Below are 23,729 nucleotides of genomic sequence, written 5' to 3' on the forward strand. Positions count from 1 at the left end.
CCAGCAAGCTCAGCAGCAGAGAGGAAGTGACGTCAGGAACAGGGAGGGGAGGGGCTTTCCTTCCTTCCTTCTCTCTCTTTCTGCAATGCTGACGTTCTCTTCCGTTCTGCTGGCAGCCAAAAGAGCAAAGGTAGGAGGGGATGATGGGTTTGGGTGGCCTTTTGGGAGGTTTCTTGGGTAAGAAAAGATACATTTTTGGACTACAAACCCCAGAATCCCCAGCCACTGTGGCCATGATGGACTGCAAGACCCATAGTCCCCCTATAGCCTTGCAGTCCTCCACCTCCTCCCCCCATTAGGCATGATGACCATGCTGGACTGCAGGGGTTTGGGAGGAGTTAGGGTCCCCAGGATTTGGACTGCAACTCCCACAATCCCCCACACCAGTTCCTATCATCCCTCCCCAACTTCCCAAGCATTATGTTGGACTCCAAGTCCCTTGGTCTCTCCCATTTTGGAATGAATTAGGGCACTGGGTCTCATCCTTGGGTCCTTCGGGCATTTTAAGACTCCAGCTCCCAGAATCCTTCATCATTTGGGATTTCTGGGAGTTGAAGTCCAAAACCTTAGGAGAGCCAAAGGTTGAGAACCACTGAATTAGGGTCTCTCCAGTGTTTGGACTGCAACTCCCACAATCCCCTGCGCCAATTTCTATAACCCACCGGGCATTGTGACCAGGCTGGACTGCAAATCCCATCAACCCCCCTTTTCTATAACCCTCCCCCAGGTATTATGATCAGAGCAATAGCAAATAGCACTTAGCATCCCTATTGCTGCTTCCTAATAGTGAACTAAGCCTCTCTAAGGGCTTTGCAGTCCATAAACCCATTCCTAGGCTGGACTGTCAAGCCCCAAGGTAGTGTTTTTGGACTCCAGTTTAAGGACTTCAACTCCCATCATCCCCTTTCTCCCTCCCCATTCAACCTGACCACTACAGCCTCCATGCCCAGCAAGATTTAAGCAACACTGTGCTTTGGATGGTTCCTTCCTCTGCAGTGGAGCCTCCAGCGCCTCCCATCCAAGTCCTAACCAGGGTTGACCCTGCTTAGCGTCCCAGACTCCTGTAAATCCCTTTCTCCTTGTCCTTCTTTTCCTTTTCCAGATGAAGTTCTTGCTCCTTGCGCTGCTGGCGGTCCTCTCCTGCGTCCGCGCCGAGGAAGGCGCCCGGCTCTTGGCATCCAAGTCCCTCCTGAACCGATACGCCGTCGAGGGACGCGACCTCACCTTGCAGTACAACATCTACAACGTTGGCTCCAGGTATCGGCCCAGGCTGGCGCCCCAGGTTCAGGGGTGTATTGGACTACAATTCCCACCAAGAGCGATGGGAGTTGTAGTCCAACCCGCTCCCTTTGTCGGGGATGTCCTTAGATGATGCCTTTGTATCTCATGCGCATGTCTCAATCCTCATCTAGCGCCGCCTTAGAAGTGGAGCTGTCGGATGATTCCTTCCCTCCGGAGGACTTTGGCATCGTCTCTGGGATGCTCAACGTCAAATGGGACAGGATCGCGCCGTATCCTTCCACAATGCTGGAACGCTAAGTTCCTAGTCCCCATGTTTGCAAGGTTCCCTTCCCTAATTCCCTCCTTTCCCTCTTGCTTCGTCTTGCTTGACGCCGCTTTAATGCCTGTGGCTCCATCCTTGCGAACCTGGAGATCTGTAGTCTGTTGTTTGGGTTCTGCTCCTGCGCCAGAGTTTCGTTTTCCTTAACCCGGGACCCTGCCAGCGCCAGCAACGTCTCCCACACGGTGGTCCTGAGACCCCTGAAGGCCGGCTACTTCAACTTTACATCGGGGACCATCACTTACCTGGCCCAGGAGGGAGGCCAGGTGGTGGTAAGTGGACAGGGCTATGGAGAAGGGCGCCTTTGACCCTTGGGACTTGGAAGATGTTCATACCAGCGCATACCGTGGAGTGAGCGCCGGCGAAACGTTTATGAAGCGCACGGGAATCTGAGCGCCATCTCCATCTCTCCGTCTTTCGTTCCAGGTCGGCTTCACCAGCGCCCCGGGACAAGGAGGGATCCTGGCCCAGCGCGAATTTGACCGGAGGTTTTCTCCGCACTTTGTGAGTCGTTGTTGTTGTTGTTGTTGTTATAGTCCTATTTATTTCCATCCCAGTTTCGGGGTGATCCCATGTCCTAACTGCAAAAGAGGAGAAGGCACCCCAAAAAATATTAGGATACTCACAAAGAAGGGAGAACATTTGACCCAAGAGAAGCTGGAAACATTCCTGTAAATGTAAACTCGTGCTTCTTTGTCATGCGCAAAATGGAGGAGGTTTTGAAATTCCTCCTTGGATAAAATGGTTGAAATGTAGAAAATGTCCTGGAAAAGGAGGACGTCTGGTCACTCCATCCCTTAGTTTGGATCACAAAATGGCTTACAGCAAGTCGGAAAGAAAACGTCACCTCTGAGCAGGCTTTGTACAGAGTTCCCTTGAGAATTTGGGGTACAGATTTGTACCCTTGTCATGTCCCAGGGTTGCACCCAACAAGCCCAGGCCGCCTCCGTTTCCCTCTGCGGTCCCTCTCAAAATGGCAGCCGCTTGTTGATGGCATTTTTGAGAAGGGCTGCAGAGGGAAACGGAGTTATTTGGGGGAGTATAGACTAGTATACAATAGTATACTAGTATACATCTTGGAGGTGCGCTTGTGCGTTTTCATGCGTTTGGGGGAGGCAGGGCTTCCCGGGGAGTTTGAGACAAAAATGGCCCAGATTCATATTTTATTTTTGTAATTGGGAGGTTTTGTAAACTCTTTCTTTTTCTCTTTATTTTTTTTTTCTGTCTTTCTTTTTGTCTGTCTATCTTTCTCTTTCTTTTTGCCTTTCTTTCTTTTTGTCTGTCTGTCTGTCTTTTTGTCTTGGTTCTGTTGTCTTTCTCTTTCTTTTATCTGTCCATCTTTCTTTCTTTGCATCCTTTGCTCTTTCTGTCTTTCTGTCTGTCTGTCTGTGTTTCTTTCTTTTTGTCTTGGTTTCGTTCCGTCTTTCTTTTATCTTTATTACCGTCGGTCTTTCTCTCTGTCTCTCTTTTGTCTGTCTGTCTCTCTTTCTCATTCGTCTTTTCTTTCTTCCTTTGCAGCTGGACTGGGCCGCTTTTGGCGTCATGACCCTCCCTTCCATCGGCATCCCTCTCTTGTTGTGGTACTCCAGCAAAAGGAAGTATGACACCCCAAAGACCAAGAAGAACTGAGCAAACCTCCCTTCCGGCCATTTTGCCTCCTTTCCGGTCCATCATGGCAGCTGTGTTCGCCAACAGCGGCGTTTCAAGCAGACGGTGTTTCCATTTAAGCAGAAAAGTATTCTATGCTTGCCGCCAAGCGATCCCAAATGACCAGATCTCTGGGTCACAGTTCTGGCCTCCTCCATTTTGCCTCTAAAAAGCCACCTTCCTCTGCCAAAATGGTGCTGGTGGAAAAGAGTTTGGAGCGGAAACGCCAGCGCTGTCAAAAGCGTTGAAACGCATTCGGTTTTTCGGTTGGGGTGCGTTTTTTTAAATAAAAAATAAAATAAAACCACAAATCTATTGTGTCTTTGATTTCTTTTTTCCCCTCTCTTCCTTTGGTCAATATGGACTCTTGCTCTCAGCATGTTTAGAAGCAGAAATGTGTTCACAAGTTAAAACATGAGCCAGAAGCGTGATGCGGCAGCTAAAAAGGTCAATGCGATCCTAGGCTGCATCAATAGAAATATAGAGTCTGGAGGGAAGCAATAGTGCCTCTTTATTCTGCTTTGGTCAGGACTCACCTGGAGTAATACTCTACCTGTCCCTTCCTGTGCTGTGATTGGCTGACCATTCCTGAGGGTGTGGCCTCCTTCCCTTCTTTTGGAGCCTGGTCAGTCTGCCTTGGCCAGCCATGGAGCATCATCATCTCTCCTCTGTCAGGATATATAGAGAATATATAGTTTAGGGTCGAGTTCATCACCATGAATTGAAACCCTCCTTCCATCCTGAGGCTCTTTTGGGAGCTGTAGTCCCCAAGGGCCATGTCTTCCAGTTTGTTCTCCAGGGCAGCAGGGTTTAACCCTTCAGGAGGCCCAGGACCAATGCCTTTGCATCCCCTGCCTCACTACTACCACTATTATTAGTATTAGTATTAACGTATATTTGGACCCAAAGGTGCCAGCCCTGAGTCTCCCAAAGAAACCCAGGAGCCAGGAACCATGAGCCCCTTTTTGCCCGAGAATAATGAGCCTGCAACGCTCCCTTTCCGCCACCAGAGGGCGCTCCAGGACAGGGAATCATCATAATACTAAGCATTGGACCGAAGTGCGCCGCTTGAGCCACAGGAGGGCGCCCGAGAGATACAGAGAAAAACAGCCAGGAATGGAAGGACCCTGGCTGCCGCTAGAGGGCGCCCCAGGACAATAGGGATCCATAGAGAACGGGGCGCCTGCTGCCGGCGCCCTCAGCAAGACTGGGTTTGGGAGGACTACAATTCCCATCACCCCCAACCAACCAACCCACATGGCACTGGCCCTGGAGGATGATGGGGATTAGTCTCTGGAGCAGCAGAAAACAAGCTGCTTGCTCCCTCCCTCCCTCCTCAATACGACATCCCTCCAAATACTTAAACAGGGCTGTCATATCACTTCTTAACCTTCTCTTCTCCAGGCTAAACATCCCCAGCAGTTCCCTCAGTCTCTCCTCAGAGGGCTCCATGGTTTCCAGACCCTTCACCATTTTGGTGGCCCTCCTTTGGACACATGGCTCCAGTTTCTCCATGTCCTTTTTGAATTGGACACAATATTATTCCAGGTGGGGCCTGACCAGAGCAGAATGTATTGGCACTATTACTCCCCTTGATCTGAACACTGTACTTCTATTGATGCAGCCTGGAATCACATTGGCCTTGTTAGCTGCAGCGTTGCATAGTTGGCTCATGTTCAACTTATGGTCTACTTGGACTCCTAGATCCCTTTCAAATATATAAATCTCTTTAATCCAGGCGTCCCCCATAATCCTATATCTGCATTTCGTTTTTTCCTCCCTTACGTTTCCCAGTATTGAATTTCATGTTGTTAGCTTTGGCCCAGCTTTCTAGTCCATTGGGGTCCTTTTGGATTCTGGTCCTGTCTTCTGGGGCGTTAGCTATTCCTCCCAGTTTGGTGTTGTCATGTGCAAATGGGATAAGCATGGGCGCAACAAGGGCTTGGACTGCACACCTGCACACATTAAAGAGGGTCGGGGATGATGGGCCCTATTTGTTTCCTGCTGCTCCAGAGAGGCTTGCTGTGGGGTGTGGAAAAGGGGGGCACGAGGGCCCTTTGTGGGTTTTGCTTTTGGGGGGGAGGAGTTACCGATTGAGGAACATGCCATCGAGACGCATAGACGCCAAGCAGAATGCTCTTCTTGCGGTGGTCTGCATTGCTTCCTCTGCTCTGTCTGGTTGCCGGTAATAATCCATATTTTTAAACATGTATTTTAAGGAGTCGGTGGGTTGCGTTAGCCTTTTGCAAACATGATCTGCCACTTGTTTTGATGCTTGTTTTGATGCGCCAACATCGAACCTAAAGCCTGTCTTGATGCTCGGAAGAAGCCAGCTTCCTCTCTCTCGCTTCTTCTTATTGCAGAATTGTCAACATGTGCAGCTTTTGTACCGACCTTTCGCTTCAAACATCCCAGCTTTTCCTTTTTCCCTCCTACCTTCTCCCTTCGTCCTTGGCTTATTTTTCAGTTGCTGCAAAGCAAGTCCGAAAAGAGTTTAAACTCAATTGAATTCAATGGATAAATGGAGAGGGATTGAGGAGGGACTCCCCAGTCGGCTCAAGCAAAAGCAAACCGCTGCAGGTTCTCCTTGGACTTTATGATATGGAAAAATCAGGAGTTTAAACTGTTTTATTGCTTTTTTGTTGCTGTTTATTGCTTCTTCACAACGTCTTGATTGATTGATTGATTGATTGATTGATCAAATTTTTATTCATTAAAAAAACATATTTACAATTCGCTTATTCAGGGTAGCATAGATAGATAGATAGATAGATAGATAGATAGATAGATAGATATTCCAAATTGGTCAGTAATTTCATAAAATATAGCTCCAGCTGCCAAATATATAAGTTTATTGCCTCTTTAATAGCAACGTCATGTGAAAATCGTAAATGCAATATTGCATTTTGCATGGCAAAATCGGCTGTTTTGTTACCCATGCTGCTCCATATATATTTTGGTATAAATGATAGCCCTTAATGACCCCTAGAAGAACTCTAGTAGCCCGTCCTCCATTGCCAGCAAGGCATGAGGACATGTACACACACCCCTGAGGGGCATATCTAGGGAGTCGCATAAGAGGATTATCATAGGACCAGGAAGAGCAAAGGTTTGCCTTGCCTGAGGCTCTTGCCCCCTCCCAGGGTCTGTTGTCCCAGCAGCTTAAGACCACGAAGACCATCAGACAGGGACATCCAGGTGAAAAGAAAGTAATCAAACACCTTTGTTCTCACCATCAAGCCCCTTTGCCAGAGGCAAGATTTTGCCTATAAATATCATCAGATTTGCCTGTTCAGGGGGCCAGTCTGGACTTGGGGGGGGGGGAAGCTCTGTCCCTTTGAACCCTGACCTGGCTCCTGGCTCCTGATTCTTGGCCAGTCATTCCATGGCTGAGCCTCATGCCATCCTCATCATATTCCATTTGGATTCCTGGAGGGAGTCTACATTCTGGGACGTATCACCCCAGTGATGCCTAAAATCCTATGTCATGCTAACCCCTGCTTTTCCTGAGCCTTGTATGTGTGTGTGTATGCTAGTGAATCGTATGTGTTTTCCCCCATTATAAATAAATTGGTTATTAATTCTAGAAGTCTGTCTCAGCTCCATTTAGTGGGACCCCCTGGTCTACTCCGTATACACATCAGGAGACGACTCTGCAAGGGCCGTCGTAGCAGGCCCTCCTCTTGCAAGATTTGAGCTAATAACAATAATAAAATTCCCCTAAACGGACCCTTGGCTACAGTTTAAATCCCAATTTTGCCCTATTTTCTTTGTGTGATACCTAAGTTTTTGTATTAATGTTGTTAATTTTGCCATCTTGTCCTGACAACTCTCATGTTATTTTAGGGAGGGTTGCCAAGAACTCTGCTCTTCTATTGCTTCGTTCACTTTAACATTTTATTATTATTATTATTATTATTATTATTATTATTATTTATATAGCACTATAAATTTAAACAGCGCTGAACATACAATCAGTTTTGTGAGTCTTTCTCAGCTGACCGCTCTGTTTATACCAAGAGTTGTTGTTGTTGTTGTTGTTTAGTGTGCTGCCGAGCGCAAAATGGATAGAAACAAAATTGTGCATTTTGGAAACTGAGCAAGTGCCATTGCAAAATGGGAAAGAGGCTATATCTTATGGGTCCACATCCAAAACTGGGGTTGTGTGACATTTGAAACATCGAACTATGATGTTGGAGAGTTCATTTTGAGTAAGTGTTTGTGCATCCAATGGCAAACTCAAAAGGAAATTATTTATGGTCATTTGGGGACGAAGGCGCATTGAGTCAGCTGCTCTTCGTGTGGCTTCGAGTCATAAGGCAAGAAGGAAGAGCGGATAACATTTATCAGCTGTAAGCACAATTCTCTCGCCTTCCTTACTTTAGCAAAACTCAACATTTTTGCAGAATGCAATCCTCAATCTATTTTGGGTCTTTTTTTCTGTATTCTGCATTCTGCCCACACAGTTGTTTTGCAAAGAAAACCTATGACAATGTTGTCGTTGGGTGGCCTTCACGAAAGACAGAAAACAAAATAAAATGGATGCCTTTACACTCTTGACTCCTTCCTTGTGGATTTAGCATTTATTTGGAAGAACTGTTTTGTTCTTCTAAGGCCAGTGCAGAATAGAAGTCTGTGGTGTCAATGGGAATCGTTTGTAAAACTGCATTGCATTTTATGTGTGCATTGGTTTTTATTATTGTATTGCCGTATGGTATTTTATTGTGTTTGTAAGCCACCTTGATCCTGCATGGTTTATTATTGTTGTTGTTGTTGTTATGATGATGATGATGATGATGATGATGATGCTTGGTTAAGCAGGGACACATCTCCCATGGACATCTAGAGAAAAGTGGACATGTGCTTGGGTTGTGTTTTTGGTTGGACTGGATGGCCCTTGGGGTCTCTTCCAATTCCAATGAATTTATTACATAGGAAGGAATCAGCCAAATGCAGAAATGGGATTTAAATCCGGGAAAATCCTGCAAAGGCGCACAGAAAGTTTCAAAATTGCACCGCTTTTTTACTTTTAGGAAAATCCCCAAAGTAAAAAGTGGTGTGATTTTGCCCATTTTCTGTATGGGTTAATGTCACATTGATGCACTGATGGCCAATGCCCTCGATGTGTCTGAAAACCATCCTGCTTTTGTGGGATTTCCCTGGGATTTCTTCACAGGATTTGGGCACTTGGCCGGCCGTGTGATAAACTCCTAGGATTTGATGGTTTGATGGCATGGGTTTCAGGGAGTCCGTGATCCAGAGATGATGTGTCCATGTGGCCCTCTCCTGAAACTTTCCTCTCTTCTCTTCCAGACCTTCCAGGATCCTGCAGGGAAGAAAAGGCAGAAGAAGTAATTGGGGCTCTGGGGGAGTCAGTCACTTTCCAGATGGAGATCCCTGGACCATTTACAACAATTACCTGGCTGAAAATTCAGAGAAATGGTCTTCCAAGAGCTGTTGCCGTTTTGAAGCCACAGGAAAACTGTGCAACCAACATACTCCTCCCAAACTTGGAAGGGCGGCTGAACATCTATAGAGACTGCAAGGGGCTGCAAGTCAAAAACCTGAACCAAGATGACTCTGGAACATACCAAGCCCAAATACAACTACATGGTCAGGAAGAACCATTACTTTTGTTCTTTGATCTTCATGTGTACAGTGAGTACTTCAGCCATTGCATTACGTCTGGGTCTCTCTTTCGCTTTCCTCCCAAAAGGGCATCAGATTTTAAAAAATCTCCCAAATGGCTTGGTTTTGTCCCCATCAGTACTCTTACCCCTTTCTTTGCTTCCATCCCAGTTTCATTTTTTTTTTGGGGGGGGGGGGGAATCTTATTCCTGCAGGGATGAGATTTCTGGCCCCGGGTCAGGCATGGCACCAGACTTCTTTTGCATCCCTTCCTTTGGCTGCTGAATCTGAGAAGAAGAGCCTTGCATTTTAATAACCATCATCTTTTAGACACCGGAACAGACATAGTTCAGGGAGGAAAGAGAAATAATAACAATAACAATAATAATAATAATAATAATAATAATGCTCCCTCTTCCTTTGTTTATACAGTGGGCCCTTGGTATTCGCCAGGGTTTGGTTCCAGGGCCCTCTGTGGATCACAAAATCATGGATGCTCAAGTCCCACTAAATATAATGGCAAAACAAAAGGGTGTCCTGTATATAAAAGGGCAAAATCTAGGTTTGCTATTTGGAATTTATACTTTTTTGGGAATATTTTCAAGCCATGGATGCTTGAATCTGTGGATAAGAAAAATTCATGTATAAGGAGGACCAACTGTAGTTTTATAGTTATATTACTGTATATATAATAGTTTTGGATGGAACAGAAGCAACTATTCAATTCCACACTACTATCCAAAACTTTTCCCCCAAGCCATAGGGGAAGACATTTGTATCACCATGGGATTTGTAGCGCAAGCTCAAGGACTTGTAGTTGGTTGTCGCACCGGAGCTCTCCGACACCAAAGGCTTTTGGTGTTGGATCCCATCCCGCACTGTCTTTCTGTTGCAGAGCATTTGTCGGAGTCCAACCTGAGCATCCATTGTAAAGAGACTGGGAATGGCACTTGGCGGCTGAACTGCTCTGCAGAGCCATGGGAAGACGGCGTGAATTTTGTCATGACCTCAAGCAGCCAGAGGGAAGATCATGGAAGATCCTTTGACATCCAGCAAGACTTAGAGGAGAGCAACCTGAACATCACTTGCGCCGCCAAGAACCCTGTGAGCAACGCATCCAGGACCAAGTCCTTGAAGGAAATTTGTGGTAAGTTTCCCTCTCCTTAAATAATAGTGGTGCAGAACTCCATTTTGCCCATTTAGAGATTCTAGATCAGTTACTTAGCTAAGGAGTTAAGTAACTGATCTAGTTACTTAACTGGGGCTGATTTCAGCATTAAAGAGAGATTAAACAGCATTTAAAGCTTCCCACAAAGGAAGTGGAAATGGAGAGTAATGGCACAAACGATTATCACAGGCAACTGCACACATAAAGCAATCTTGGAAATGCATGGTCACTGAAATCCCAAAAGTAAAAAAGATGCACATTAATGCTGCTTTGGGACCGCTTTAATGGGGGGTTTGTGCGACGTCATGTGAAACCATTATGCACAATGATGCAGTTTTTCTGGGATGTTCACGGGATAAACTCCCGATCTCCTTCGTGTGATAAACTCCCACATCCGCAGCCGCAGCAGTTCATTTCAGCCAAAGGTTAGCTGTGCCCATAGATGACTGTTATTTTAAGTAAGCGAAAACTGAACCCTTTGGGCCTGATCTCTTTCTTTCCGATCTGCTTCCCTGTCTTTCCTTTCTGTACCGAAGCTGAGCATCCAGCGGCAGGATCCACAACGGGACCCACTTCGCAAAACGGTGAGCTTTATCACACCGGAGATGTCTTTTCAAAAGACTTTGGAGCCTTTTAGTGGCAACCTTTGAAGCCTTGTGTCCCAGAGGGGTCTCATATAAACATATACCATGGAAGACCACTGAACGCCTGGAAGACTCTTGCGGACGCTGCTGCGGGTTTTGCATCTCGTTTTGGATGAAACAGAAACAACTATCTACTTGCACACTCCTCGCCAAAACATTTTCCCCAAAGCAATGGGGGAAGACATTCATATTACCATGGGATTTGTAGTACAAGTTCAAGGACTTGTAGTTGGTTGCCGCGCCGGAGCTCTCCAACACTGAAGGCTAAACAAGATCCCAAATCCTAGCATTTCATAGCATACCCCAATGGTCCCCAAACGACGCCCTTTAAGAGAGTTTGGACTTCAGTGTCCAGAAAGTCTCAGCCATGTTGGTCAATAGTCTGGGATTCTGGGAGATGGAGTCCAAAATTCCCTTAAAGGGCACAGTTTGGGGACCATTGGTCTAGACCAAAGCGATATCAAACTACAATGCAGATTAAACCATTCAGGTGTGTCCACGCTGCAGAAATAAAGCAGTTTGACACCGCTTTGACTCCCGTGCCTCCATCCTGAAATTTTGTAGTTCGTCAAGTCACCAAAGCTCTCTCGAATCCCTTGTCAAACTACAAATCCCATTGTGGCACAGGATGGTACCAAAAACATCTTTGTTCCTGCATTGTTTTAAAAGAGCGACGGATTCCATAAAATGGGGGCCAAAGTGCGCAATTCCTACGGTGCGGACACACCCCTCGAAGTGAGGCATCTTTTTGGAGGAAGGAGGAAATTGGGAAATTGCAAAGGAGGGTCGCTATAACTCCCTTCCGAGTTGGTAGCAAATTCCTGGATCTTTTGCATCTCGAAAAGTCTTCCTAAGAAGGGAAATCCATTATGGAAGGAGGCAAAAGATAATCTACAGCTGCCTTCTTTCTGTTTGGAGGCTGATAAGCGTCTGGTCCTTTGGCTTCAAGGCTTTTCTCCAAACCAGTCATTTTGCATCTGCCTTTTCCTTATGCACCCTTCCATTTAAAAAAGATGTTTTTTCTTCATAGGCAAGATGGAAAAGCAAGGTTAGTTTCTTAGCCATGAGACAGAAAACCAACATACGCTCTTCCAATAGTTTTGGGATAGAGAATGCAAAGATAAGAGCAGAAGAAGCTATAAAGGACAGCTCTCCTTTAGAGCCTCTTCTGCTCTTATCTCCGATCGGGGGATTGCAGATAAGAAGGCATTTTAATATATGCAAACTTTATGCAAGAACAGAATACTATTTCATGAGAAGGAAATGTGTTGAAAGTCACACTTGGGCTGAGCAAACATACGGAAAATTGAATTGCACTTTGTGCAATTTTAGCTTCGAATTGCCCAGTTTGGTACAAAATTTATGCTGGCTCCACCTACTTCTGCCATTGGCCCCACCTCCTCTGCAATTGGCCCTGCCCCTTGTCCTTATGCTGGGATGCATAGATAATAGTGCATGGGGGCCTCCAAAATTGGAGCCTCCTCGGCCATGGATTTTAAGGGATACCTCACTTCTGGGGTTGCATCTACATGGTGGAAATAATGCAGCATGACCCCACTTTAAGTGCTGCAGCTCAGTCCTATGGCATCCTGGGGTTTTGTCATATTGCAAGGGTGCCCAAAAGTGCACCAAAACTACAAATCCCAGGATCATGTAGGATGCAAGTATTGTCGCACCCTTGGCTAGCTTAAGTTGGTTTGGTGCAGTCCATACTCGCTTTTCTTCATGTGCATGGTTCCCCCCGACTGGTTTTGCACATCTTCCCTTCGATTTCATGTGCATGGTTCCCCCTAACAAGTTTTGCAAGGGTTGCAAAGCGTTTCTGAAAGAAGCCACATCCTGTACAATGGGGCCTTTTACTGGCAAACATGTCAGAGACCTTCCCATAGATCGAGTTTTGAGGTTGCATGAGGCGCAAGAGCCAAACTATGCATCCCAGGACTCCAAAGGATGCAGCTGCAGCAATTCATGTGCAATGAAAGCACCATAACTGTGTAGAAGAGGACTCTGATCTTGGCTGGGTTTCCTTCTGGGGCCATATATATATATATATATATATATATATATATATATAGCTAGCTCTGGTCCTCAAAATTTGGGATGTTAGATAGTATAAGGTGGCCTTGCAACCTGTTTAAAAGGCAAATTCGTAGCATCACCAGATCTTAGCGCCAGAAGGGTCCCCAAGGGCCATATAGTCCAACCCTTTGCAATAGAGAATTGCACAATGAAAGCACCCCTGAAAGATGCCCCGTTTTCCAACTTGGGTTCAAAGTTGCACCACGAACTTGACCAGAGGTTTGGACATGGCAAGGAAGTGCGCAGAAAGACGCGCCATCTTTAGCCAAAAAAGAAAGAAGCCTCAATGGAGGATAGGTGAGACTCTGCAAGCGGTCAGGGATGAAGGAGAAGCAAAAGATGAATTGGTCCATGTTTGAGGATAACCAAAACGGACCCCGAACTTTGGAACCAACTTCTTTGGGAGCTTTGCAGCTTTGCATGAGAAAAGCCGATGTGGCTCTTAAGCCGGTCTCTTTTCTCTCTTTCTGTTCTTGTTTTCACAGCATGGGTTTAAACCGCCATAAATGAAACCAAAAGGCCGAAAAGCCACGATTTTGCTCCTTGTTCCTCGTTCATTTCAGAGGTCCGAGACACCGACTTCTGGTTTTCTTTTCTGCCAAGCAAAGAGTTTGCGACGTTTACAAGTTTGTCCAAGACACTGCTTTCTTTTGCCCCGGGGACATCCTCGTTCCAAGTTATGGGAAAGGCGTTCGATGCCTTAAATGCGCAGAGGAGCCTTGTTCTGAAAAATAGTTGGCACTCTTGTGGAAAAAGTCCTATCGCTCACATGGGGCTTTTGAGGACAAGGGTTGTTGGCCGCCGTCCAAAGGGCTTGGGAACTATGAACCCCTATTTTGAAAACATCTCCAGCTGTTTCCTTGCAAAAACGAAACCACTGCAATTTGAAAAAGTATCTTTATCTGTTGTTGTGTGCAGAGGAATTCGCATCCAAAACCATAAGCTTAAGGTTCTTGAAGCGAATAATTCAACTCTGTAGTAGTTACATTATATTATTATTATTATTATTATTGCTATTTAATAATAGTTTATTTTATTATTTTATTATATTAACTGCACATTCCTGCACATTTCTGCCTCTTTGCAAGACCTCCAATGTCTTCTCGCAGCTCAGGTCTAGCATTGCTTTTCGGAAGGACATTTAAATTTGTTATTCCTTTAATTTTTGCATATATTAATATTATTATTAGTATTATTTAATAATAGTTTTTATTATTTTATTATATTGACTGCGCATTCATGCGCAAGACATCGCCTGTCACCTCACAGGTATAGCAGTGTATTTCTAGAACCGCGGCAATTTGTCGCAGGCGTGGCAAGGAGCGTGCGTTTTCATGAAACGTTGCGCCACGCGAGTCACTAGGAATGCGCCGACCCCCCGGGATCCGCACTCGAACCCTCTCTTTCGCAATCCTGGGATTAAACCCAACTAACCCAGCCGTCCTCTTGCTCTTTTTCAGACAACCATTCACCGCCATCTTCATTGGTAGCGATTGTTGGCGTCGTTGTGGCGTTGTTGATTGTCGCCTGTGCCGTGGCCCTTTTTTGCTGGAAGAAAAGGAAAGGTAGAGTGCACCTAAAATCACAGAGTGTGCCATTGTTCATAAGGACAAACACAGATGCGCATTTGTGGTGCATCTTATTTTCCTGGAGATTTGCACCGTTTTATGCGCCACCCGTAAAAGTCCCGAATGTTATCTCCTTTGTGCATGAAATATATGCAAAGCGGCACATTTTAATTTATCTCCGAAATAGAAAGATCAGAGAGAGCAGGAAAAGATGCCTATCTCTGCTCCCTTCTGCCATTTCACTTTGGTTTCTTCTTCTCCGCAGGTGACTCCACGCAGCCGCTGGATTCGGCAGGTAAACAACGTTTTTAATTTCCGCCGCGCGCTTTTGCTGTTTACTCTTCCCCGCCGAAACACAGCGAGCGGTTTGCAAAAAGGAAAGAAAGAAAGATTCTGCAGACAAGGGCATTGCATTTAGAAACCGAAGGGTGCGTCCGCATTGCAGATTTGAACCAGTTTGGCACCGCTTTAACTGCCGCGACTCTGTCCTCCGAAACCCTCGCTATTTGTAGGAGTTTATCACATGAAGGAGATCGGGAGTTGATCCCGGAAAAATCGCGTCATTACGCGTAAGGATTTTGCACAGCGTTAAAGCGGTCCCAAAGAAGCACCAATGCGCATCTTTTTACTTTGGAGATTTCGGTGACAATGCATTTCCGATATCACTTTATTGGCACAACTGTGTGATAGCCTTTTGTGCCATCACTCTCCATTTCCACTTCATTTGCGGGATGCGCTTTAAATCTCACTATATTAATGTCGAAATCCGCCCCGGCGTGATAAATCCCGTCGCTTTTGGCGAGTCACAAAATGTGCAGTTTGGGAGACAATGCGGTTGTGTGGATAATGTAGTGCTCAGACTCAGAAAACTGCAAATCCCAGGATTTGGGGGTGTCTTAGGTTGGATTGCATGGCCTCTGGGGTTCCTTCCAATTTGAGGGTTTTAGGATCCTTTTAGGAAACTTTCGGAGCAGCTCCTCTGGATTTGGAAGACCTCAGACTCTATTCAATGAGTTGTAATGCAATGCAGTGGGACTCTAACATGTTGAAACATCAGCAAATGGTGCATTTAGGTTAAAAACTATGTCTCCCAATTGCTTGGCAGGTGAGGCTACAGACACTCAAGCATCCTGAGAGCGACCCTGCGCCTCTTCTTCTTCCCCTTCCTCCTCCGGTGCCTTCTCCTATTTTTCATCTCGCTTCCCATTTGTTCTTCTGAGTTTCATCTTCAGTTCCACCTTGTTGCATATCTTTCTGGGGCCAGATGTAATGCACAGTGGGACACACATGCACACAAATACACAAATACACTCATCCCTCCATATTTGCGGCTTTGATATTTGCAGATTAGAATATTCACAGATTTGATTAATATGTTCTCTCTAGAATCTCTAGGTCCTCCGGTGCAACTCTATGGTCATCTTTAACTAAAAGTGACACTGAAAGGCCTAGAGATTCCTAGAGAGGACACTCTACTAGGCCTTTGTAGTTCCTCCAGTGAAACTCTATGGTCAACATCTGTCAGACATTGACTATAGAGTTGCCCTGGAGGACCTAGAGATTCCTAGAGAGGGGTCCTCTCTCAGGCCTGAAAACATGGCGATTTTGTTATTTGTGGTTTTGCCATATTCATGGGAGTCTTGTGCCCGTAACCCTAGCCAATATGGAGGGACAAGTGTACACACACAAATAGGAGTGTTCCTGCCTTTTTGTATGTTTTACAGGACTTTGGTCCAAAACACACTGCAGAAATCATCGGGTTTGAGACCGCTTTAACTGCCTTGGCTCAATGTAGTTTATCACACTGGGGCTTAAAGCGCATTTAAAGTGAAAAAGGGCAAGCAATTGCACAAATGATTATCACACACAGTCGCGCGAATGAAGCAATGGCAGAAACGCGTTGTTGCTGAAAGTAAAAAGATGCGCGTCGATGCTTCTTTGTGACTACTTTAATGGCGGGTTTTGTGCGATGTGTGAAATCGTTGTGCACAATTGCGCTGTTTCTTCGGGATATTCATGGGATATACACTCCCAATGAGAATATACTTATACATTTATTTATAATATATGTATAACACACACACACACACACACATGTATAGATAGATTCATATTATATATGCATATATGTAGAGGAACCATTGAGCCTTCTCTGTCGGAGAGCTCTGGTTCCACCATAAACTACAGTTCCCAGGATTCCATAGCACTGATCCAGGGCAGTTAAAGCAGCCACAAAATGGTCCATTTCTGCAATTTTGGCCCTTTGGTGGTCTTCTTTCAGGAGGGCTTTAGTTGTGGCTTCCTACCTGGCAAAGGGTCAGACTAGATAGCCTTCGAGGGTCCCTTCCAACTCGAATGTTTTGTGTTTCTGTGGTTTTTTGGAGGCTGTTTTTAAACACAATCTGGATGGCCATCTGTTGCAGTCTCTATTTCGGAGGAAGGAACTGGCAAAACCACCTGTTTGAGGTCTCCAGAACTCAACTTGAAAAGCCACACAAACACACAAATGCACACAATCAGTCCTTTCTTTGCAAAGGAATCCAGAGAAAGCCATTCCTGGAACCTTTTGCACACAGAACGCAACTTGCAGTATTCTCAAGCTGATTGTTTTTACTGTGAAAAATGAATTTATATATTGGGGGAACCCCTCGAAAAAGTCCATTTCTGTTGGACTTTTTTGGGGAAAGCCAAGGAATTACTGTGAATTTTTGCAAACATTTTGGATTCTCTCTGTATTTCCTTTCCTGGAAGAAAGCTATTTTCCCAGCGATGCTGCAGTTCGTTTCAGAAGAAAGCACTAAGGCTTGCATCTGCACTGCAGAATTAATGCACATGTAGCTATCATTTCATCCTTTGGAATCCTGGGACTTGTAGTTCATTGTGCTGAAAAGTTTGCAAAACTACAAATCCCATAATGCCATCGCATTGAGCCATTGCAGTTAAAATGGTGTCAAACTGCATTAATTCTGCAGTGCAGATGCAGGGTTTAGAACAACATTTGGGACAACATTTGCTTATATGACTCCAAACATTGTCTCCCAAGAACCCTGGAAGTTGTAGTTTGCCTGGAAAATAGATAGTAGATGTCTTTTTAATATATATATATATATATATATATATATATATATATATATTAGTAATAATAATGATAACTCTTTCTAGGCTTCTCATAGATCTGCCAACGCCAGGATTCCTTGTGTTTTGTTTCCGACAGTTCGAAACCGTCTTACCTCCATAAGTGTGTTTACAACCTGGTTTGTGTTTGTGTGTATTTTATATGAGCAATGTGAAATCCTTGCCTTGTGTTTTGTAATTGTGGGTGTTAATTTTTTTTATACAAAGGTACAATAAAATATATATATATATATATATTTGGATGAAATTGCAAAGCTTGCGGATGGACTGCTTTCTGCTTGCCTTTTGCAGCCACTTTTCAGTTCTTCTCCTCTGCATTTTGCACGGATTTTGAAATCAAGCTTTAATTCTGATCAAACACATTCAGTTGAATCAAATCCAATCAAAAATCAAAATCATCAATACCAGCCGATAATCCCACAATGCACATGGGAGAGATGTGCACCATCCAGATGCATGCAGATAATAATAAAAAGAGGGGATTTATCTTTTAGAAAAGAGACTTTTCCTTCAATTCATCTGGATTGCAAATCTGAAGAGGCTTATTTTGAGAAGGGTTGCCGGACTTTAGATTTCAAGTCTTGGGGGGAATCATAGAATCATAGAATCGTAGAGTTGGAAGAGACCACTGGGGCCATCCAGTCCAACCCCATTCTGCCATGCAGGAAATCCAATTCAAAGCATCCCTGACAGATGGCCATCCAGCCTCTGTTTAAAGACCTCCAAGGAAGGAGACTCTATCACCCTCCGAGGAAGGAGTGCATTCCACTCTCGAACAGCCCTTACTGTCAGGAAGTTCCTCCTAATGTTGAGGAGGAATCTCTTTTCCTGTAGCTTGCATCCATTGTTCCAGGTCCTGTTCTCTGGAGCAGCAGAAAACAAGCTTGCTCCCTCTTCAATATGACATCCCTTCAAATATTTAAACAGGGCTATCATATCACCTCTTAACCTTCTTTTCTCCAGGCTAAACATCCCCAGCTCCCTAAGTCGTTCCTCATAGGGCATGGTCTCCAGACCCTTCACCATTTTAGTCACCCTCCTTTGGACACATGGCTCCAGTTTCTCAATGTCCTTTCTGAATTGTGGCGCCCAGAACTGGACACAATATTCTAGGTGGGGCCTGACCAGAGCAGAATACAGTGGCACTATTACTTCTCTTGATCTAGACACTATACTTCTATTGATGCAGCCTAAAATAGCATTGGCCTTTTTAGCTGCCGCATCACACTGTTCACTCATGTTCAACTTGTGGTCTACTTGGACTCCTAGATCCCTTTCACACATAGATGGGGCAGAGGATGTTCTTTGCTCCTCTTTCTCCAGAAAGACTCATAGGTTTTAATGGTGCATGAATCACAGTGAGAAGGGAATGGCTGGATGGGACTGAGGCCCATTCAGTTAACATCCATGATTTCTCTTTGCAGACTCCAGAGGATGCAACACAATTTATGCCCGGGTTGGAGATGTGGTGGAGGTGAGTTGTGCCAAACACATTGGAGGGATTATCTTAACAAAGAAACCATGCATCAAACATGGAAACACCTTTATCTTTCCCTTGAAACCCACCATAAAAGCCGTCCATCCGGAGCAGTGGAGGTCCTTGGTGACGACAAGCAGTGTGCTCAAGGATGGCATGTCCAGCCCCATCTTGCCAGCGAGTGACACTCATCCCCATTACAAGACAATAATGCAGGGACCATTCTTACTTGCACATATCTTATGACATGATGACCGACCAGATGTTGACCACATCTATGTAAAGTTACCTCTTCTGGAAGCCAGAATCCCATGCCGAATATTTCTGGTACTCATGGTTTCACTTACTAGCATCCAAATAAATAGGGTGCCTTTTGCCATCTGGAGGTCCTCCATCATGCCTCGGTGGATGCTGACCATAGCATTGGGCTGGAGGACCTCCAGTTGCTTGTCCAAGCATTTGGAGGTCCTCCAGCCTGACTCAATGGAGGTTGACCATAGAATCACACTGGAAGACCTAGGGAGAACATTTCTAGGTCTTCTAGTGTGACTCTATGGTATACTTGGGTCGGATATTGACCATAGAATCGCACTGAAGGACCTAGAGATGCCTAGAGAGAACATTTCTATAGGGATTTCTAGGTCTTCTAGTGTGACTCTATGGTATACTTGGACTGAACATTGACCATAGAATTGCACTGGAGGGCTAGAAATGCCCAGAGAGAACATTTCTATAGGGATTTCTAGGTCTTCTAGTATGACTGTATGGTAGGCTTGGGTCGGACATTGAGCCGCAAACACACACATACCCCAGAAGAGCTCATATTTTGCACAGGGTTTACACATCTCCAGAGGGTAATAAAAGGAGAACCCACGCAAGCACTCATGCATGTGCACAAAAAACCCCTTGCCGACGTTTAGGTGTCATGCGCCACCTGCCTTGATATGCAAAGGCAAAAGAGTGGAAACTACTATGGGAGGCGTTGTCCTCTGAAACCTTTCACGGTTGAGCGAGGGGAGAGGTGTGAACCCCATCACAAGCGCACCGTTTACAAAAATAACCCCAAATATGTACTTCTTCCCTCTCTGATTTTATTGAATTGCTCTTTGTTGTTGAAGACAGCAGAGCGCTTTACTCATACCTTGCAAAGGAAGCGCTTTGAAGCTTTCTGCGAATGACACAACCGCGCCGTCTTTGAGTAACCAGATTCCCAGAAACACCCCCAGAGTCTCTTTAACCATGCGCCATTCTTGCCCATGCTTTAGTTTGAACTTTTAGAGGGGTCTTCCAAAAGCAACTTGGAGGAGCGGCTTGAAAGTTTGCACTAAAACCCAGAGCAGATTCAAATACACAGAAAGAGCATCTCTATGCATGAAGGAGCATCTCCACTTTGCTGGAGTGGAAAGATCTGTGTGGTTTTGAAGCATAAAATGTCATGCGCATAAGATTAGTGAAGCGTCATTTCCCCCGAGACGCTGCATCGGTGGTTAGAAAAGAGGAGACATGTCTCCAAGATGGTCTTTATTTTAATATGTTATGATTTTTATATAGAGATATATATTTTATGTGTTGTCCTTTGGAAGAGTAACTTGGATGGTGAAGCTGGAGATTTAAATTGGTGTTATACTCCCATTGCATTGTGGGGTCTATAGCTCAGTGCCACCATGTTGCGGGGTCAGTATCATTGCGCCACCATGTTGTGATGCCCATAGCACTGTGCCAATGCATTGTGGTGACCATAGCACTGTGCCAATACAATTTGGTGTCTGCAACACAGTGCCACCATGCCATGTGGTCCACATCATTGCGCCACTGTGTTGCGGGGTCCATACCTCAGTGCCACCATGTTGTGATGCCCGTACCTCTGTGCCAATGCGTTGTGGTGACCATAGCACTGTGCCACCACATTGTTCTGTCTGTAATACAGTGCCACCATGTTGTGTGGTATGTATCATTGTACTGCCATGTTGTGTTCTCAGTTGCGAACCTATGGCATGGGTGCCAGAGGGGGCACACAGAACCCTCTCTGTGGACATGCGCACCGTTGCCCCAGAACAGAGTTTGCCAGAGTTAGTCCCTAGAAAGCCAGAGGAATGTGGCACTTTGCTATAAATAAGTTGGTTTCAGGTGGCACTACGCAACTGACCCTACATTGCAGTGTGACGATGAATAGGAGTCTTGTTTGCCCCCAAGTCGAGCTGAAAGGGTGACAAAAGCCCATGAATATTGTGGTTTTCTTTTCTCTCTCTCATAAGGAGCGGGATTCACATCATGGTCAGCGGGGAATGCAAGCGGCGCAGGGGAAGCCCAAAATGGCGCAGACCATCTATAGCACCGTGGACCACGCCTGCAAACCAGTAAGAAGCCAAAACAGAGATATCGAGGCCAGAAAACCCGGCGACTTTCTGCAAAGCTTCCTGTGGAAACTTTGCACCATCAGTTCAGAGATTATTATCTATCAGAACATGAAATCTTGTTATTAGAAGATAAAAAGATTTGGGGTCTTTTGCATGAGTCATTTGCCCTAGAGATGCGATGAATTTGGTGGCCATCTTCAAGCCACAAAATGGCACCTTTGGAGACTTGAGCACAATTGTGCATTGTGCATTGAGATGCATGTGCAAAAAAGGCCTGTGAATTGATCTTGGGAGCTAAACTGGGTCAGCCCTGGTTAGTCCTTGGATGGGAGACCCCTGGGAGCTCTATATTTCCAAGGAAGGTACTGGCAATACCAATCCTTAGAAAATCGTAAGACATTTATGGGGTTGCCATAAGTCATATATGCACACAAGTTCACCCCTCTCCATCTTCTTCCACAGCTGCCTTTGCAAAATCCAATTGCATCCTATATAGCCTTTGAAAATGAATGGCCTTTTCCTTTTAAACCCAATGGGGGAATCACGGCTTATCATGGCTTCTTTTCTCAGAATCCTTTGCAAACAGACGATGAGAAGATGCAGAAAGGGAGACGGAGGGCTGCGGAGCCAAAAGAGAAGACCATCTACTCGGAGATCGCCACCAGCGCACCGGAGGCATGTGGTGTTCGCACATTTCTTAGCAGACTAAAGTGGTTACATGGATAAGTTGACTCAAGTGTTTTTGGGGTCCCTGTTTTGACCCTAAATTTCTTAGACATGAGTCTATGCATTAAGTGTGTTTGCTTCTTTTGGCAGGAAGAAGACCAAAGCCTCAAGACGGTCTACGAAACGGTGAAGAACCCAAAGCCTCCCAAAGAGCAAGAGTACAATAGGATCATCTAGAAAGACCCCGGACCCCAAAAGATGGAGGGGACCATAGGAAAGGCCCCTTTTGGACTCATGGGAGCATTCGTCGGCTCCTTCCACCAAAGGAAAGGACTTTGCCTATCTGTGGAGATGGATAAAAAGGTCCGATATGAACAAGGCAGGAATTTGGGCACCTAGGACCCTAATGCTGGAAGGTGACCCCAAAGGTCATCCAGTCCAGCCCCATTTCAGCCATGCAGGAATTCACAATCCATGCGCTCCCGGCCATCCGTGTCCTATATATGCCACGCCAAAAGCGAGCGCCAACGCAGAAGAAATCTTATAGTGTTATGAAACCTCAACGTATTTCATAGAATCATAGAATCGTAGAGTTGGAAGAGACCCCAAGGGCCATCCAGTCCAACCCCTTTATTCTGCCATGCAGGAAATCCAAATCAAAGCATCCCTGACAGATGTCCATCCAGCCTCTGTTTAAAGACCTCCAAGGAAGGAGACTCTATCACCCTCCGAGGAAGGAGTGCATTCCACTGTCGAACAGCCCTTACTGTCAAGAAGTTCCTCCTAATGTTCAGGTGGAATCTCTTTTCCTGTAGTTTGCATCCATTGCTCCATTGGGTCCTGTTCTCTGGAGCAGAAGAAAACAAGCTTGTTCCCTCCTCAATATGACATCCCTTCAAATATTTAAACAGGGCTATCATATCACCTCTTTCGGGCGGATTGTCTGCCTGGTTCTTCCTTTTCCAGCTCCTGGAGGGTCCCTTCTATCTCTACTCTGTGGGTTGCCAATGCTTTCCCAGCATGCGCCGATTGGTCATAAATGAGGTGTTTGTGTGGCAATAAATCTCACACACGCAACAGTGCAAACTATTGTCCAACAAGAGAGGTCTTTCCCAACAATCCTGCGCTGCAAAATGAATGTGGTTTGCAACTGCGCTTTAACTGTCATGGTGCCGTCACATGAAACCCTGGCGTTTGTTGCGGCACCAAAGCTCTCCGATAGAGAAGACGTCAATGCGCCAAACTGCAAACCCCAGATTTCCTTACCATTCAGCCATGATAATTGCACAAAAACCGTCCAGCAAGCGAGGTTGTTTTATTGTTGTTGGGAGTGTATGCGTTTTATTGTTACGTTAAGATGCGCCTAATAAAAATATTTCCCAATAAATTGAAAATAAAAGCAAAAAGTGTTTTGATCTCCTATATTGACCGCCTATATTAACCCTCTATATTGATCCCCATGTTCACCCTGTATATTGATCTCCTATATGGCCCCCCTACATTAATCCTCTACATTGACTCCCCTATATTGATGCTCCCCTACATTTCCCCTCCTATATTGGCCCCTATATTGACCCGCACCCTATATTGACCCCTATATGGTTAGAGATTGCTCTTTGTGGTTATTTACACATCTTCAAAGGTTGCTTTTCGTTTAATAGGAACATTGTCTTTCTGTTCTTTCTCAACCGCCTTTTGACAGAAGGTTCCTTAGACTAAAAGAGGAACCTGAAACAGGAAGGTTTTCTCAAATTGATTTTCAAAAACTTGGAGCCATAAATTCCAGACCGGGGAGAAAA

At 45.3% G+C, this 23,729-nt stretch overlaps 2 protein-coding genes across 2 annotated transcripts; both read left to right on the forward strand.

The window, feature by feature from the left end:
* Nucleotides 1-59: 59 nt before the first annotated feature.
* On the forward strand, nt 60-3,519 carry LOC149302165 (translocon-associated protein subunit beta). Its single transcript, XM_089483377.1, has 6 exons — nt 60-130; nt 1,103-1,257; nt 1,413-1,511; nt 1,725-1,833; nt 1,988-2,065; nt 3,080-3,519. The coding sequence occupies exons 1-6, from the start codon at nt 86-88 to the stop codon at nt 3,188-3,190; spliced, it is 597 nt and encodes a 198-aa protein (XP_089339503.1). The 5' UTR covers nt 60-85; the 3' UTR covers nt 3,191-3,519.
* A 4,007-nt stretch (nt 3,520-7,526) lies between these two features.
* LOC149302166 (SLAM family member 9-like) lies at nt 7,527-22,054 on the forward strand. The gene is made up of 9 exons (XM_089483361.1): nt 7,527-7,560; nt 8,522-8,866; nt 9,732-9,983; nt 10,541-10,588; nt 14,188-14,292; nt 14,561-14,590; nt 18,855-18,904; nt 21,163-21,264; nt 21,835-22,054. Exons 2-9 carry the CDS (start codon nt 8,596-8,598, stop codon nt 21,988-21,990), a joined length of 1,014 nt encoding a protein of 337 aa, XP_089339487.1. The 5' UTR covers nt 7,527-7,560; nt 8,522-8,595; the 3' UTR covers nt 21,991-22,054.
* Nucleotides 22,055-23,729: the final 1,675 nt, after the last annotated feature.

Source organism: Sceloporus occidentalis, unplaced genomic scaffold (genome assembly GCF_023333645.1).
Source record: "Sceloporus occidentalis isolate IW3139 unplaced genomic scaffold, rSceOcc1.0.p SCAF_20, whole genome shotgun sequence".
NCBI classification, from domain to species: domain Eukaryota; kingdom Metazoa; phylum Chordata; class Lepidosauria; order Squamata; family Phrynosomatidae; genus Sceloporus; species Sceloporus occidentalis.

Bases quoted from the DNA above. Each gene is read 5' to 3' on its own strand.
- LOC149302165 (XM_089483377.1), top strand. From the start codon at position 86: ATGCTGACGTTCTCTTCCGTTCTGCTGGCAGCCAAAAGAGCAAAG. The intron at 1,258-1,412 runs GTATCGGCCCAG...ATCCTCATCTAG, and splicing joins ATCTACAACGTTGGCTCCAG to CGCCGCCTTAGAAGTGGAGC. The intron at 1,834-1,987 runs GTAAGTGGACAG...CTTTCGTTCCAG, and splicing joins AGGAGGGAGGCCAGGTGGTG to GTCGGCTTCACCAGCGCCCC.
- LOC149302166 (XM_089483361.1), top strand. From the start codon at position 8,596: ATGGAGATCCCTGGACCATTTACAACAATTACCTGGCTGAAAATTCAG. The intron at 8,867-9,731 runs GTGAGTACTTCA...TTTCTGTTGCAG, and splicing joins CTTTGATCTTCATGTGTACA to AGCATTTGTCGGAGTCCAAC. The intron at 9,984-10,540 runs GTAAGTTTCCCT...TCTGTACCGAAG, and splicing joins GTCCTTGAAGGAAATTTGTG to CTGAGCATCCAGCGGCAGGA.